Source organism: Nilaparvata lugens, chromosome 7, assembly GCF_014356525.2.
Source record: "Nilaparvata lugens isolate BPH chromosome 7, ASM1435652v1, whole genome shotgun sequence".
Classification (NCBI taxonomy): domain Eukaryota; kingdom Metazoa; phylum Arthropoda; class Insecta; order Hemiptera; family Delphacidae; genus Nilaparvata; species Nilaparvata lugens.
The window spans coordinates 32,481,196-32,499,119 of record NC_052510.1 but is presented as its reverse complement, the minus strand read 5'-3'; the positions used below and the strand labels follow the sequence as shown (position 1 = coordinate 32,499,119).

At 33.7% G+C, this 17,924-nt stretch overlaps 1 protein-coding gene across 1 annotated transcript in view; it reads left to right on the top strand.

Annotated features, from left to right (window-relative positions):
* The window catches only part of LOC111053235, a 28,558-nt gene extending 12,321 nt beyond the window's left edge, over positions 1 to 16,237 (top strand). The window contains exons 4-5 of the mRNA XM_039432571.1: positions 13,792 to 13,847; positions 16,060 to 16,237. Coding sequence (XP_039288505.1) covers positions 13,792 to 13,847; positions 16,060 to 16,188 — 185 coding nt within the window. The 3' untranslated portion in view covers positions 16,189 to 16,237. The remainder of the gene's footprint in view (positions 1 to 13,791; positions 13,848 to 16,059) is intronic.
* Positions 16,238 to 17,924: the final 1,687 nt, after the last annotated feature.

The following is a 17,924-nucleotide window of genomic DNA, read 5'->3' as shown; positions in this document are numbered from 1 at the left end:
ACTGAGGTAGGGTTTAAAATTGAGTTCTAGACTTGAATTCTAGAACTTGAAACAGTGTGATTTTAAACCCTGGACTGCGGTAGGGTTTAAAATTGAGTTCTAGACTTGAATTCTAGAACTTGAAACAGTGTGATTTTAAACCCTGGACTGCGGTAGGGCTTAAAATTGAGTTCTAGACTTGAATTCTAGAACTTGAAACAGTGTGATTTTAAACCCTGGACTGCGGTAGGGCTTGAAATTGAGTTCTAGACTTGAATCTAGAACTTGAAACAGTGTGATTTTAACCCTGGACTGCGGTAGGTTTAAAATTGAGTTCTAGACTTGAATTCTAGAACTTGAAACAGTGTGATTTCAAACCCTGGACTGCGGTAGGGCTTAAAATTGAGTTCTAGACTTGAATTCTAGAACTTGAAACAGTGTGATTTTAAACCCTGGACTGCCGTAGGGTTTAAAATTGAGTTCTAGACTTGAATTCTAGAACTTGAAACAGTGTGATTTCAAACCCTGGACTGCGGTAGGGCTTAAAATTGAGTTCTAGACTTGAATTCTAGAACTTGAAACAGTGTGATTTTAAACCCTGGACTGCGGTAGGTTTAAAATTGAGTTCTAGACTTGAATTCTAGAACTGAAACAGTGTGATTTCAAACCTGGACTGCGGTAGGGCTTAAAATTGAGTTCTAGACTTGAATTCTAGAACTTGAAACAGTGTGATTTTAAACCCTGGGGTGCGGTAGGGTTTAAAATTGAGTTCTAGACTTGAATTCTAGAACTTGAAACAGTGTGATTTTAAACCCTGGACTGCGGTAGGGCTTAAAATTGAGTTCTAGACTGAATTCTAGAACTTGAAACAGTGTGATTTTAAACCCTGGACTGCGGTAGGGTTTAAAATTGAGTTCTAGACTTGAATTCTAGAACTTGAAACAGTGTGATTTCAAACCTGGACTGCGGTAGGGCTTAAAATTGAGTTCTAGACTTGAATTCTAGAACTTGAAACAGTGTGATTTTAAACCCTGGACTGCCGTAGGGTTTAAAATTGAGTTCTAGACTTGAAACAGTGTGATTTTAAACCCTGGACTGCGGTAGGGCTTAAAATTGTGTTCTAGACTTGACTAGGCAAACACATCTCAGATGATTATATAGTTTTTGAGTAAATGAATAGCCAAATAGATGTCATTGAATACTTGAATTATTTGGGCTAGTCCACCTAAATTCATAATATATAGTTTGCAAGTTTATTTTGGAATAAAGTTCTATCAACAAGCAATTTCTCTTGCAAGCAATTTTTACTGGATCATGCAAACTGCTCTCGTATATATGAACCACTAGAAGTAAGGAAAAAGGTGAATTTTCTTGGTATTCGCATTGATGAAAAACTGACCTGGGAAGAGTATATCAATTACATTACAAATGAAATAAATATAAATTCCTACATTAAGGCTATCCAAATATTAACTGAAGATCGGCTTCTTCTGGTTTATTATGAAATCGTGTACTTTCATATAGCCTATGGTATAGAGATATGGGGAGGAGCTGCCAATAAATACATGAATAGACTTTTTCTCTTTCAAAAAAGAATATTGAGATATATTTTCGGACTAGGGTATAGAGACTCTTGTAGAACCTCATTTCAAAACTATAAAATATAGACAGTTTATGCTCTCTTCATATATAAAACCATAATCTTCATCCACAAAAATTCACATAAATTGACTGCTTCAAGTGACATACATAGCAAGAACACTAGAAACTCTAAATTCTATCACAGGATAAGGGCAAATAAGAAACTAACAGAGAATGATCCATTTATTAAAGGGGTCATATTTTTCAATAAATTGCCAGAGCACATCAAATTTCTGAAAGGCAACCAATTAAAATCTCAATTAAGAAAGATCTTGAGAGACAGGCCGATATATAGTATTAGTGACTACTAATATTAATCATATTACTATATGATATTGTATATTATATAATATTACTTTATTAATTATATATTCTTTATATTTATTGACCGAGCGAAGTGAGGTCTAAGATTCAAGTCGACGGTTTGGCATTTCTCTTAATGTTTAAACGTTTATATTACGGCGAAACGCGGTAATAGATTTTTCGCCACACTGTACAGAAAGCAGGTGTTTTCCAGTCCCTACGTATATCTGAAAGACCTTGTTTGCAGACGACTCTCGTCTGACATAAGAAAACAGGTTTCTTTCCGGCCGGAAAGAGTACTCTTTCCAGCCGCTAACATGGAAGTCCGTAGTTAATAAGTCATCCGCTAGATCGGGCGAGTGTCAACTTTCTTCATCAGAAGTCGCCATTATTTCAGTTCGAATTTCGAATCAAACTAATTCAGCATTCGCTTCGCAACCATTTTTATTCAATTATTCATTGTTGATTAGCGCATTCCGAATTTTCAAAAATGCTTGAAGATGACGACGCCCGTGATATTCCAAGTGAAATTTTAAAAGAATCTGAAATCCTGACTGCAAATCTTCTACCACTAAAATCAAGAGATAGGTACGATAACGAGTATTCTTTATTTATTTTGTTAGCAATACCTGTAGTGTGGCGAAAAATATCGTTCGCACCACGGGCAAAAATGTTTTTCCGGCTCTCAATCTTTTCTAGTATGCGGCCTACGGCCTCGGACTTGAAAACCGATTTCGAGCCGGAAAAATCTCATTTTCTGCTCTAGGTGCGAAATATACTATTCATGAAATTTGACAGGCTACTTAGTTGTAGTTTGAATTTAGTTGTAAGTTATTTATTAGGTTTGTTCTCGGGATCTTTTAATTAGTAAATTATTATAGTATAGAAAATGAAGGAAGATTTTTTCCTTTTTTAATTGCACGTCGACGTATATACAAGGTTTTTGGAAATTTTGCATTTCAAGGATAATATAAAAGGAAAAAGGAGCCTCCTTCATACGCCAATATTAGAGTGAAAATCAGCTGACAAGTGATTACACAGATGTGTGGAGAAGCCAGTCTATTGCTGTATTCCCGTAAGGTCTATAGTAGGGATGGGTATCGAAAGACAAAACATCGATGTTTTGAACATCGATGTTTTTTCATCCTAACATCGATAAGTGAAAAACATCGAACAGTAAACATCGATGTTTTTAAACATCGTTTATCGCCCTACGTTTTTATGGATGATACTATTAGTCCAGTCAATATAGACATAAAAAAGGGGGTGTGCTTGCAATTTATATTGTAGTTCTGATTTTTTAATATATTATTTGGGTACATAAGAGAAGTCCAGAACCAATTTCTTCATGCAAGATATCCTTGTGCTAGATACAGGATACCCAAAAACCTCGTATTTTCGGCTCATTTTCCAGTTTTCAGCTATTTCTGCCAAATATCTCCCAGATAATATAATTCTGAAAAAAATGAGATCACTCGGAACTCTCTATCTCCAATGAGTACTTTGTTATGATTTTTCAAAAATGAGTAAAATTTGAAGAAAAAATCTATTCTGATGAATTTTAGTTTTTAATCAACAATATCTTCCGATTGTTACAATTTAGATTATATTTCAAAATCCCTCTAGGCGTATTTTTGTGCTATACAATCTGAGATCAGGTAGAGCGCTCTATGTCAAATAGATTTCCAGGTACACCTGACAACAATGCTCCTTGTATTGTGGAAAACACCTAATTTTCAGCTTCAACCATCAACACCATCTACTTTGTCCTCACATTGATATTTCGCACAATGACATAAGTTCATGGGTAAGAATCACCCGTTAGATGCACGCTTAAGGACACCTCAAGGATCAAAATTTCAAACACTTATAATTTACTTTTGACACAATGCTCAGATTTCATCGTACTACACTTCATTCTTCTCGGCTAGCCAAGGCGGTTCAAAATCATGCATCAACAGTCAAATTACGAAAAAAATGTAAAAACTGAAATCGTCATTTTTAAAATCTTAACTTACAAATTGTTTTGGAATCGAAAGTATTATTTATTGGAGTGGGTAGAGGGGGACAATTTTCACATTCTCACTAGATTTGGAAATTTTATCAGAAGTATTTCACAAGACATGCAACTTTGAATATAGAAATTGGTCATTTTCTGTGTATTGGAATATGGGCTAAAGTACATTCAACAATAAATTTTCCATTTTTCGACCGAATTTGACTTATTATGCATGATTTTGAACCGCCGTGACGAACCGAGAAGGATGAAGTGTAGTACGATGAAATCTGAGCATTGTGTCAAAAGTTATCTGTTTGAAATTTTGATCCTTGAGGTGTCCTTAAGCGCGCCTCCCCACTAGGAAATACTGAAATGAAGTGTATCTTACGGGTGATTCTCATAGAACATAATCTCAAGAACTTATGTCGTTGTGCGAAATATCAATGTGAGGACAATGTAGTTTGTGATGATGCTTGAAGCTGAAAATTAGGTGTTTTTCACAATACAAGGAGCATTGTTGTCAGGTGTACCTGGAATATGAGATAGATCGCTACACCTGATCTCAGATTGTAGAGCACAAAAAGAGCTTCTAAATTGACTACAATTTTATCTGGAGCTATTGTTCCAATATTTCAACAGTTTCTAACTGGAATCACAGCAATTTTAGACTTGTGGTATTCAAGTAACAGTCTTTCGAATAATTGAAGTCAGGTTGTGACTAGAAAGATACATCAACTCTAGTTCACAAGATGTGTCATCTTCATGGTTTGGTCTGAAACCTCTCGGGATATCCTTGAGGATTCGGTCTTGAAATTTCACCCTAAGCTAATTTTAGCAATCATTGATACTCATATCGTATTCATTCAATACCCGATAGATTTTTTAGGAAATGAAAATGGATTAAGTTTTTTTATATGGATATCTGCACTCCTTACAATACGAGGACCTCTTTTCCAGAGCTAGATTAATTAGTGTTAATCACATGTTGAGGAAATAATTGTAGTAAGAAAAAACTCTTTCTTCCTAAGAAACGAAGAATCCGACCTCTTATTCAATTCTAAATAACTAACTATCTAACCTTGACACGGGCCACAGAAGTAATGTAAATCTTCAAGAGTATCCAACAGTCTCACATAAAAATACAGAGAGCCTGATTGAAAAATAAAAATAGCAATGTGCCGGAAATCAAAACTTATGCGAGATCTTTCACAAGAATGATCTATATTCACAAAAAACACTAAACAGAATACTACACTAAATATGATAGAGATAATGATTGTAATTCTGTTACTATTGCTTATTGCTCTCAAGATAATCCTCTTCAAACAGAAAAAAAATAACTTGTATCAAATTAAAAAATTAGAATTGTTTTTACTTTTTAGTTGGGGAAAAACATCGGATGACCGATGTCTAGGTAAAACCATCGATAAGTAAAAACATCGAACAGTAAACATCGATGTTAAAAACATCGATGTTTGATGTTGAAACATCGATGTTTTTAAACATCGATGTATCGATACCCATCCCTAGTCTATAGTTTCAATTACAGTAACTAGCCTAGTAGTGTTGTGAACAGTAGACCTCACGCAGTATTCTCATCCACAAAATAGTACCTGAATGAAACTATAGACCTTATGGAAATACAGCAATAGACTGGCTTCTCAACACATCGGTGTAATCACTTGTCAGCTGATTTATGATGAATAATATTTTACAGTCTGATTTTTACTCTAATATTGGCGTATGAAGGAGGCTCCTTTTACTTTCCTTGCCCTATTACCATAGGTAAGGAAAGTATTGCTTTCCAAAAAAATCTAAGGTACCCTAATTTCATGTTTTCTACACGTTTCATTACTTCCCTTGCCCTATTACCATAGGTAAGGAAAGTATTGCTATCCGAAAAAAATTAAGGTACCCAAATTTCCAAATTTCTATACGTTTCAAGGTCCCCTGAGTCCAAAAAAGTGGTTTTTGGGTATTGGTCTGTATGTGTGTGTGTGTGTGTGTGTATGAGTGTATGTGCGTCTGTGTACACGATATCTCATCTCCCAATTAACGGAATGACTTGAAATTTGGAACTTAAGGTCCTTCCTTACACTATAAGGATCCGACACGAACATTTTCGATCAAATGCAATTCAAAATAGTAAAAATGTTGTCAAAAACAGGGTTTTCGCAATTTTCTCGAAAATGGCTCCAACGATTTTGATCAAATTCATACCTAGAAAAGTCATTGATAAGCTCTATCAACTGCCACAAGTCTCATATCTGTAAAAATTTCAGGAGCACTGCACCATCTATGCAAAGTTTGGTTTTAGATTCCCAATTATCAGGCTTCAGATACAATTAAAAAAAAAAATTCGAGTGGAAAAGATTGAGCATAAAAATCTCTACAACTAATGTTCAGTAACATTTTCACCTAAAATTGAAAATAAGCTCGAAATTCGAGAAAATAAGATTAGTCAATTGCAAACTGTTGGCAACTGTTGATTCTATTAAATCATTCACTATGAAGAGATAGCAGATCTCGTGTATATCTAGCGTTATTGTCCTGTCACCAGCTGGCTCAGATCTTAGAAAAGTAGACTTGAGATGCGCGGGAACACTAGCGTCAGTTGATAAATTTTCATAACGGCAAGGAAAGTTGTGTGAGTGCACCACACCAGATTTTTTCCTTTTATATTATCCTTGAAATGCAAAATTTCCAAAAACCTTGTATATACGTCGACGCGCAATTAAAAAAGGAACATACCTGTCAAATTTCATGAAAATCTATTACCGTGTTTCGCCGTAAATGCGCAACATATTAACATTAATGCCCCGTTTCACCAACCTTGGTCAAGGCATTGAACATGGTTAAAGTCTATCAGCTGATTAAATCAGAAATAATTCGTTCCACCAACACCAGTTACGTTTGACCACGGTCAATCCGATGGTTAATTTGACTGCCGCCGAACGGGCGATCAAATTATTTGAACACGGTCAAAAGACTGGTTCGATCAATTCCCTTGCTTGTTTGTAGGTTACCATATGTTTTTGACGCAATGAAAAATTTCAAAGTTTTTAGTGCGATTGAATTTAGTTGTAGTAAGTTATTTATTAGGTTTGTTCTCGGGATCTTTTAATTAGTAAATTTTTATAGTATAGAAAATGGAGAAAGATTTTGAAAAAGATTTGCTTTATTCTTTTATTACACAGTAGGCCTATATTATTCAATCCTCAGATCAACCTTGCTGCTTCAATGTATCTCATTAGAATTGGAATGTTCTTTTGTTCATGAAAAAAAATTGTCAAATGATGGTGATTTGTAAATTCTTTGTACGAAAGAATTCAATTCAAATTTGAAATATTATTATAAATTAATGTAAATGTGTGACTATACAAAACGTCTGTGCCAGGGCCGTATATAAGAAGGGGGCCCAGGGGGCCTGCCCCGAAATAATGAATATAAATCAGTTCAGTAATTACAGAAAAAATTACAGTAATCTGAATTTTTGACGGCCTGACGGTAAAGTAAAAAGAGCATTCAGCGCAAATTACCCTCTGAATATAAGCAGCGAAACTGATATTGAGTATCATGGGGTGTTACTATATTTACTATATTTTACAGAATTTAATTTGGATTTTCGTTTAATAATAATTATTAATTCATTAGCATTTGAAAAATTGCAATATCTCAGTAATTTCTATCCATAAAAATCAGATGTAGCCAATAGCAAGCCAGCAACATGTTGGCCAACTTCAGAAAAGTACTGCTACAAGAGTTGACCATGTTCAAATTTGACCGACGGAGTTTTGATCAATCCCGAGGTTGGTGGAACAGTTGTATGTTTGGACGAGTGATCAAATTTTGGCCATTGTCTAATTGACCTGACCATGGCTAGGCTATATTTGATCGAGGTTGTTGAAACCGGGCATAAGAGAAATTCCAAACCGTCGACTTGAATCTTAGACCTCACTTCGCTTGGTCAATTACCCACAGTATGGCCATTGACTGTCACGCTTCTGATTTCTTAGCTCGGTCACATGGTACAAATCCGCCATTAAGATTCCAAACAAACTTTCAAGTCCTATCTTTTAGCATTAGAAATTTGGAACTTATCACTTCTTTTACCGATTGTAAACATACGGTATTTTGAACTCACGATGAGTTTGATATATCATTTTCGAAGGGAAATTGATTATACTTTAATATAGGCAATAAAGAAAATTTTAAAAACACTAATAAAGCTTGAAACATTAATTTTCCTTCCTTCGGACTCATCGCAGACCACTTTTAGAGCTTTCGCGGACAACTTATTGGGAACCAGTGATCTAGATAAATATGCAGAAAGATGAATTTCAATTTTATTTTATTTCCTCATCCAATTTATTGGATCGAACTTGAAATAATCCAATTTCAAAATACTTTTTGCGGCTCAATTAAATATAATATTTATGAAATTTTTTACCGTGATTAAGTGCTGATTAAGTAGTATGACTTGACTTCTATTATTGATTCTCTTCAGTACTGAGTACCCTATCCATAACATGTTCAATAATTGGTCAATAGTTATATTGATATAATATGGTTTTAGAGTTGCATTACCACGAGCTTAAGATTTGATATATCACTAAATATGAATAATAATGGTTATGGGTTATGTGTTTTATTTTTCAATTGCTTACATGTTTATTAAAATCATTAATAGCCCAGTCAATGAAGGTCCAATGAAGTTTCGATCCGAAAATTAAATAAATGCTGAATTTCCCACCATCGATAGAACCCTCCCAGAGGGTCATTCTCCCAAAAGTCCCAAGAAATCCCCTTGGAGCTTTCCCCCCCCAGCCACCTAAAACATGAAAAATGCAGGTAAACACGGGAAATCAATTATCTCTGTAACCATCGATCGGAAAATGTTCTATTATATGTCATTCGATTCGTTACATTATGGACTACAATATTAGTCATATTCATTTTTTCAATAAAATGAACAGTTTTGTTGATAAAATTATATATATTAAAAAATTAGGGAGTTTATGATTTGACTTTTTTGTTTTCTTCGATTAACTTCGAAGCATGTGATTTTAAATAAAATTAGACAAATAATTAATGTTGCCACATTCATTATTAGGTTATAATAAGTAAGCCACATTCATTGATGTATAGTGTTATGTATTTGCGATTCGATTTGACGCTGTGGAAGGGGAAATAGTCGACGCGGTACGGCGTGGCTGACTCTCTTCACCATAGTAAACAGTAAAATAGTACTGCTTTCTAAGTTGCATCTTTTTTACACTAGGTAGCTCGAAACAATAAATTTTGTCTATTGTTTTGACATGCGATGAAACTAAATTTTTACTTTCTAATTTTCTAAATTCTCTAAAATCATTTTGTTGTTAAACATGATCATGTGCTAAATCATGCATTCTATGACAGACTAAGATATTGTTTGCAACCGATAAAATATTCATACTGTTACATAATATAATACATATTTTAAATATATGTGTATGATTATAATTCAATGCTATAATTTATCATAAGCTATGTGTCAAAAACTGAGATGAATCATAGATTACAATAGTGTTAACAGTGGCAATATCCTGAAAAATCATAGCGTGCAGTGTTCGCTGTTTCCTGCAGTTAATATTTTCCAAGATAGGTTGATAATAGTATACCTACAGTTGAGGCAAATATATATGACGTCTGAGGCATCAAAAAAGCCATGCAAACATACAAATTAAAGAAGAGTAAGCATGCATAAAAGGTAGGAAAATCATGAAAGTGTTTTACATTCTACCCTCGTAATCACAAACTTGATCAAGTAGGATAGAAAATATTGAATATTCAATATTGAAAACCAGATGTACGGTCCATTGGAGATGGTAAATTCGTAAATAATCATGAACCAAGCACAAAGTAGCCTACCGTGTAAGATGAATTGAAAGATGATTCATCATATTCTATTATTAGGCTACATATCGATTTTTCATCTCCAGTCTCATCTTCTCATTCATTACACAATGGCCTTAATGAGAAATTATAAATGGAAGTAAAGCATGAGCAGAATCATACTGGAATTACAAGGTTGGCAGAAGCTTTTCTTGATGTCGATTAATGTTGATTGATATTGATTTTGATTCGGCCACCAAAAGAATAGATCAATTTCTATTTATATGTTGAAGCATACAAATTAAATCTATTGAACATGATTTCTTATGACTTGGCATTCACAGTTTAGTTGGGTGAAGCTATTTGAAAAATGTACCTGATTATCAATTTCATGGTTTTTATACCATTCTAGTTCATTGTGATCATTGAAGGGTTGAAGTGATGAGTTAGTTCAAGTGAATTCTAGTACACAAGCATTTTGTGGCTATAATGTGCTCTTCTTTATATACTATCGATGTTTTGCTCCAGTAGAGAAAATTTAAAATGTTGGTTTAACATTTTATAAGCTTTAAAGGTACGGTAATATAAATTTGATAAGTCCAGTATTAAATTAATCGATGTTGATTTTCATTGTATCACTTTGTATCAATGTTACATGCACTGTTTGCAATTCATCACTAATCTCTGAAGAAATAGTTTTTCATGATCTGAAAATTCAAATTTGAATGCTATTTGGATGACGTTCACATTCCATTGGTTTTTTACAATAATTGTTACATTGAAGAGTCAAGCAATTTAATCCATTTGGAAGTAAAAGGAAATCACAGTTCAATTTGAACAGTGGATAGTCGCTTTGGAATTCAGTTGCTCAATTTATTTTGGCTTGATACTATCATTTTTGTAATTTGAGTTGATCAGAAATATGCATTGTATAATTATAATGTTTATATTTCAGTTTGACTAATCTCTTATCACAGTCTCGTTTTCATTCATAAACATGATAATCCTGAATAAGTTGATTACGTGAAAGATGTAGCTTATCTTACGTCGAACAATGTACAATACAAACAATACAACCAATTCCATTGGTTTTTTACAATAATTGTTACATTGAAGAGTCAAGCAATTTAATCCATTTGGAAGTAAAAGGAAATCACAGTTCAATTTGAACAGTGGATAGTCGCTTTGGAATTCAGTTGCTCAATTTATTTTGGCTTGATACTATCATTTTTGTAATTTGAGTTGATCAGAAATATGCATTGTATAATTATAATGTTTATATTTCAGTTTGACTAATCTCTTATCACAGTCTCGTTTTCATTCATAAACATGATAATCCTGAATAAGTTGATTACGTGAAAGATGTAGCTTATCTTACGTCGAACAATGTACAATACAAACAATCTTCATCATATTACTATTATTATGATCATCGGAATTTCTGCCTGTGATTGGGAAAAAGTCATTTTGAGAGCCTGGAAATTCGTACCTACCTAGAAGAAGTTGCATTTATTACTAGAAATGTTGTTATTTTTAATATTTATTATAGGTACTGTACATTCATTTTTGTGATTATAGAGATCAACTACTTTATTATGAATCACGATAAGGATGAATAGGGAAATTGTGAGATGGGGATAACATCCATAGTTAAATTTACATAGCATCAATTTAAAAGCTCTGATAATAATGATTGTGAACGGAACTGCAATAATTCTGGATTGGTATTGCCTCTTCATATTCAGTGAGAATAGGAAGCTTCAGAGTAATTTGTTCTCACAATATGTGATAATATTGGCAATATTTGGTAACATTAATATTAAAACCGAAATAGCAACTAATTAATCTACTTTCAGCTTGAAAATTTTCAACTAATTAGGAGTACAGTGTTATCATATAGTATCTCAGGTAGGCCTACCCTATCATTTTTTGCACGTGATCTGATGATATTTATTCTATTATCAAGTGTTTAAATAATAAAGGAGTAATCAAACGAGAAAAAAACACAAAAAAGCTATGGAAAGAAATTTTGGATCTTCATTTTTCACAAAATAAGGATAAGATGAAGGAATCGGACACATAATATATCATCAAACTTCATAGGAAAACATCAATATCTTGAACTAGAGTTATCAAATTGTGATACCTCTGACTCGTATTGAGAAGGCACACTTCAAATTAATATAATAAATTCTGTGATCAGACAACGAAATCCTGACTTTTATCATTAGCATTGTTAAATCAAGAAATTTTTTAAAAAAATTAAGAGTATTGAAAAGTGAAAATTTAGATTCAGTGCATGTCAAAACGATAGACAAAATTGATTGTTTCAAGCGCCATAGTGTAAATGAGATGCAATGTAGATGCAGTATTATTCTGTTAACTATGGCGAAGGGAGTCAGCCGCGTCGGCTGTTTCCTCTTCTACAGCGACAACTTGAATCGCAAATACATAACACTATACATCAATGGATTCGCAATGAAAGTGGCTGCATTAATTATTTGTCTAATTTACTTTGAAATCACATGCTTCGAAGGTAATCGAAGAAAACAAAAAAAAATCAAATCACAAACTCCCTTAATTTTTACATATTTTATAAGCTATATTATTTTATCAAGAATTCTGAAGTTTTATTGAAAAAATGAATAATACTGATATTGTAGTCCATAACATAACGAATCGAATGACATATAATAGAACTGTTTCCGATCAATTGTTAAAGAGATAATTGATTTCCTGTTTGCTGTTTACTATGGCGAAGAGAGTCAGCCGCGCCGTACTGCGTCGACTGTTTCCCCTTCCACGGCATCGAATCGAATCGCAAATAAATTACAATATAGATCAATGGATTTTCAATGAGAGTGGCTACATTAATTATCTCACTTATTTTTCTTTAAAATTACTTGCTTCGAAGTTAATCGAAGAAAACAAAAAATCTTATCGTAAACCCTCTAAATTTTTACATATATATTTTATTTTATCGAGAAAACTGTAAGTTTTATTGAAAAAATGAATATGACTAATATTGTAGTCTATAATGTATCAAATCGAATGACATATAATAGAACCGTTTCCGATAAATGGTTACAGAGATAATTGATTTCCCGTGATTACCTGCATTTTTCAACTTTGAGGGTGGCTAGGGGAAAATGCTTCAAGGGGATTTCTTGGGACTTTTGGGAGAATGACCGTCTGGAAGGGTTCTATCGATGCTGAGAGATTCAGCTTTTATTTAATTTTCGGATCGAAAAAACCTTTATTGGCTGGGCTATAAGTAGAACTATGGCTAGAACAATTGGCTTTTCCACAGTTTATATCCAATGTTGTGTTTACAATATTTTCGTCAGACTTATTGGTTGTCAACTAATAAAACAAAATATTTGAATGTTATGTGATGAAAATTCCATAATATTTCTACAAATAGATATGAGAACTTCATTATTCTTTGTCAATTGAAATTTTGAAATTGGTTTATTTGCCATAACATTTTACAATCAGTACTTACATTAAAAATATGATAGATACTATAAATAATATTACAATGGAACAAAATTTATTAAAATATCATGACATATTTCAAAAGTTTTTTTGAGATTTAGCTTTCAGGTTATGTTACCTACCTTTCATTTTTACTCGCTATTATCATATAGAAACAATAGCTTGAGTATATATCCCATGGTATAGGGTGTTTATGTCGCAACTTTTCTGTCCACGTATTTCTTTCCTAAAAAGGTGTGTGACGCTGGTAGTCTCTCATATTATGCCGTTCATACACACTTACCCGGCCAAAACAGTAGAAATCTTCAATAATCGATAGTAATTGACTTGAAATAACAGCAAAAGTTGCGACATAAACGCCCTATACCATATGCCATATGAGGTAGGCGCTACATATGTAATACGATAAATCTTCATTTCAGTTGCTGTTCAATGTTGTCTATGAACTGGATAAATGCTTCCATTTTTCTCACAAATTGTGCATTATTTGTCCACAGGAAAAGTCCACGGTTCCCTGGCTCGTGCTGGAAAAGTGAAGGGACAGACACCTAAGGTGAGATATATTATCTTATATACTTAATTTATCCAAGTTATAAGAGGCTTGGTGAAAACTGCTCTGATGGTGGCGCTACCTGTTTTCTTTGTTAGTATTATTAATTTCTCTACAAGTAATAATTTTCCAGCTCTGCTTTCTTCGTTAAATCACTGCAGTATTTATACAGAAAACCTCATAATTTTGAAGTTTTTAAAAAATACTAGCTATTGACCAACAAAGACAAACAAAAACATGAGATAACGCTTGAAAAATTCAGCGACTGCAAGTAACATGATTATAAACAGTGAAAATTACAATCTTGCCTTGAATAATCCAAGCAGTGTTGCATTACAGCCTTCTTCGTTGCAACCACTTGCTTGCTGATGGAATATTGCGGTCAAATATCTTCTAAATTTCCAGCCTTTAGCATACAATTTAGTACACAATAGATACCATGCAGCCGCTCTCCTTACTAAAATTCTTTAGAGACCAAAATACGATCTTCCGACTACTTTTGACACTTGGAAAAATAATTTCAATTATTTCTGAGAAACTTTTTCGCTTTTACAACCCACTTATCTTTCGAAACAAAAAAGTTCGTAGCATGTCGAAAATTTCAAGTTTTCTGCTCGAAATGTCTTGATATTGACGAACATTATCATTAATTACAAAATAACTATAGGTAGGATGAAAATTTCCAGACAACAATAGAAAGGAGACATTCTCCCTGTTATTTTGATATAAAATTCTTATTTATTACAACATCCCATGATTTTGAGAGAAGTTTTGATGATAAGAAAAACACATTTTGGCGATTATTTTCAATCAAAAAAATTTAATTTCCTTTTAATCCTTCAACCCCGAAACATTTTCAAAAATACTGGAATATCCCGATGATATTCTACAAACAATTTTGTGGTTAAATAAGAAATTTGAGAAAGTTGGAATTTTACACAATTTGGCAACGCTGCAATTTCTTCGGATGGAGGGCCAAGTCTCAACTAATTTTATACAAACTATAAATTATGCGCAATTTTTCCAAGACATAGGCATCTAGCCCTGTGGCTTGAGTACTAGCCTGCTTTGCAAAAAGCCCGAGTTAGATTCTCGACCGGGCGCCTTTTTTGCAAACTTTTTACAATAAAAAATGAAACTATGAAACGTTGTATCAGAAATGATACAAACATATTAGAAATTATGAAAAACGGGGAAAATTATGAGTGTATTATTTTCCACGTAAAAAGTGGGTAAATAAAAAATTAAATGTAGGTTAGGAAAGATAACTGGAATTGAAGAATCGAGAAAAATTCAAATCGAGAAAATTGACTTGCTGTCATACCAGTCTGTAACAATTTAACTACCTATTTAATATGTTTCTCCCACCAAAATTCGATACTACGATGAAGCAGCAGATGTCTTGTCCACTGTACCACCGTTCATAAGGTGGAATTCATTATTTTCAGCTTCCACTTGTTACAGAACAACTGACTTTACTGGACATATTCGGCAATCAGGCGTTCTGGTTTGCCTCTATTGTTGATTTGAAATTATCAAAATATGTAGCTCTTGGTGTTGCAAAGTCTTAATTTATCTTGATGGAGTAAAATTTACTGTACCCTAAAGAGATTTTTATTTGGACATTTTTAGAACTATTGTACAGTTGAAAAATTTTCAACTCCAAGAAAAACTTGAAAACGACTAAGTTATATCATAATTCGGTAATAGCTTGGAAGCTCACAAATCCAACACCTGTGTTCAAAGTGTGATTTTTCAAGTTCAGGCGTTCTTGAAAATACCAGTAAAAACAGGAAAACTTAAATTACTGGATTCCTCGTATCTCATCATTCCTAAACCTTGAGAAAACTTGTGTGATTCAATATAATTATTTTGTTCGTAAATTCACGAAAACTGTGATTTTCGACGTATATATAGCGTAAATTCGAATACCTTTTGAACATTCATCAACCTGAGCTGGACATCAATCTCAACATGTTCTGTCCATTAGATTTTGAGAAAGCGAGGAAGCCCCTAGAATTCGTTTTTATATAATTATATGCGTGATGTGGATAATCTTTGTGTTGGCGCAAACCTCATAAAGTTGACACTATTAGGTGTCATGAGGGCCCTAACATTAGTTTTTTAAAATTCTCCAAGTATATAAATATATCAAGAAAGAAAAGTGGTGAAACTAAAGAAATTCGAAAATCAACCAACGCCATCTTGTTTGCAGGTTGAGAAGCAAGAAAAGAAGAAGAAGAAGACTGGCCGTGCCAAGCGCAGGATCCAGTACAACAGGCGTTTTGTGAACGTCGTGCAGACATTCGGCCGCAAGCGTGGACCAAACTCCAACAATGCATAATCATTCTGTTTGTGTATTTGTTTTTAATAAATCTACATTAATGTAACCACTTTGTAGTAAATCGTTTAATTTTCCAATGAAACTAGATCTAAAGAAATTCGTAGAAGGAGAGACTAATATCATAGAGAAAAGACAGCTTGAGAAGATATATCCCATGGTAAAGGGCGTTTATGTTCCAAATTTCACTGTTAACTCAAGCCGATAGTCCTAAGTTGTTTTTGGTAGAGCTATGTGACGCTGGTAGTCTCTCATACTGTGCCGTTCTTAAGCACGGCTCCCAGTGTGCGTTGAGCAAAAACGGCGCCTCCAGTGTGCTCCGTACTTCAACTGACAAGGCGGCGCGGCGCGTCTCCAGTGTGCTACGAGCTTTACACTCGTCTGGCCAACACAGTAATAATAGACAGTAGTCGACAGTAATCGGCTTGAAATTTGGAAGTAAAACGACCTATACCATGGGATATCTTTTATCTATGCTAATAACTACATCGTTAAATGTTTCAACGTTCATGTTACGCTACACCAAAGAGGTTCAACTGTACTGTTGCTCGTTTCCAGCACATAGGCAAGAGCTAACACACTTGGTTGAACTGGATTGTTGTAGCAAGTGAAGCATTGAGATCGGTCAAGTTGGGTGGTCCATGCTCTTTCTATGGACAAAAAAAATGCCGGTCAAATACTACAAGTGCTCTAGTTTGATTTTTCAATTGAAGATAAACCGGAGAAAACAAGATATTATCTAAGAGCAAATATCTGTAGCTTTAGTATCAATTTAATACTATCATAAGCCTCTTTCTCGAACTTATTCAATAATTAACTTCCGTTTTCCAAGAACATGGAATTGGGGTCGCCTGACCGTTCTCTGTGTGCACTGCACACACTGTGCACTGTGCTTATTAACAACCAAACATCAGGTTGATTAGTCTTAACTAATATTGTTCATAAGTTAATTATTCCAAACTGAACATTGTTCAGTTTTTTCTTGATATGCCAAAAGTAGTGAGGTTTTGATCGATACAACAGCGGCACACCATGGTCAAGCTTAACAACACTCAAGTTGGCCATTCGCATACAGACATATCGATAGTTGATAGTTATCAATATTGAGATGAGGAATCTTTGACATTCTGCAAATATCGATTTTGTGAATCGACATTTCTGTAATCGAAGGAAGTTCACAGATTCAATTTTTCAATCATAATTATTATGACAGCGCTTAAGCCTATAGATGATAATGTGAAATTTCGTTTAATAATGTATTATAGAGCCTTGGAAAAATATATCAGGCTGCAAGAATAGTTGAGGTCTTTGGCGTCTCAAGCAGCACTGGAATTGAGCAGGTAGAAGTGGGGCCAACTTTCTAACTGGAACAAACTAGTGAGCAATACCTACTGGATATTGAACACATTAAGCCTAGTGAATTTTAATCATAATTATAATGCCACAAGAACCGATCAGAGAAGACTATTCTAATTGTTTCTTGTGGCTTTAATCCTGGTTAAATTTTGAAAGTATACTTGTGCTACCAGGCACAACTCTGACAAATCAAATTTTCACTAGTATTTCCTCAATCATCCAAGCAGAGTAAATTCCTATAAACGTGCAATATTTTAGATTCCCATCTACAAAAATATTGCACAAATTATATATATCAAATCTATTTCCTATAAGATGGAGTAATATTGAATTATTTTTGGGGAAGAACCATTTTGTTATTGTAAACATTTTTTTGTAAAAAC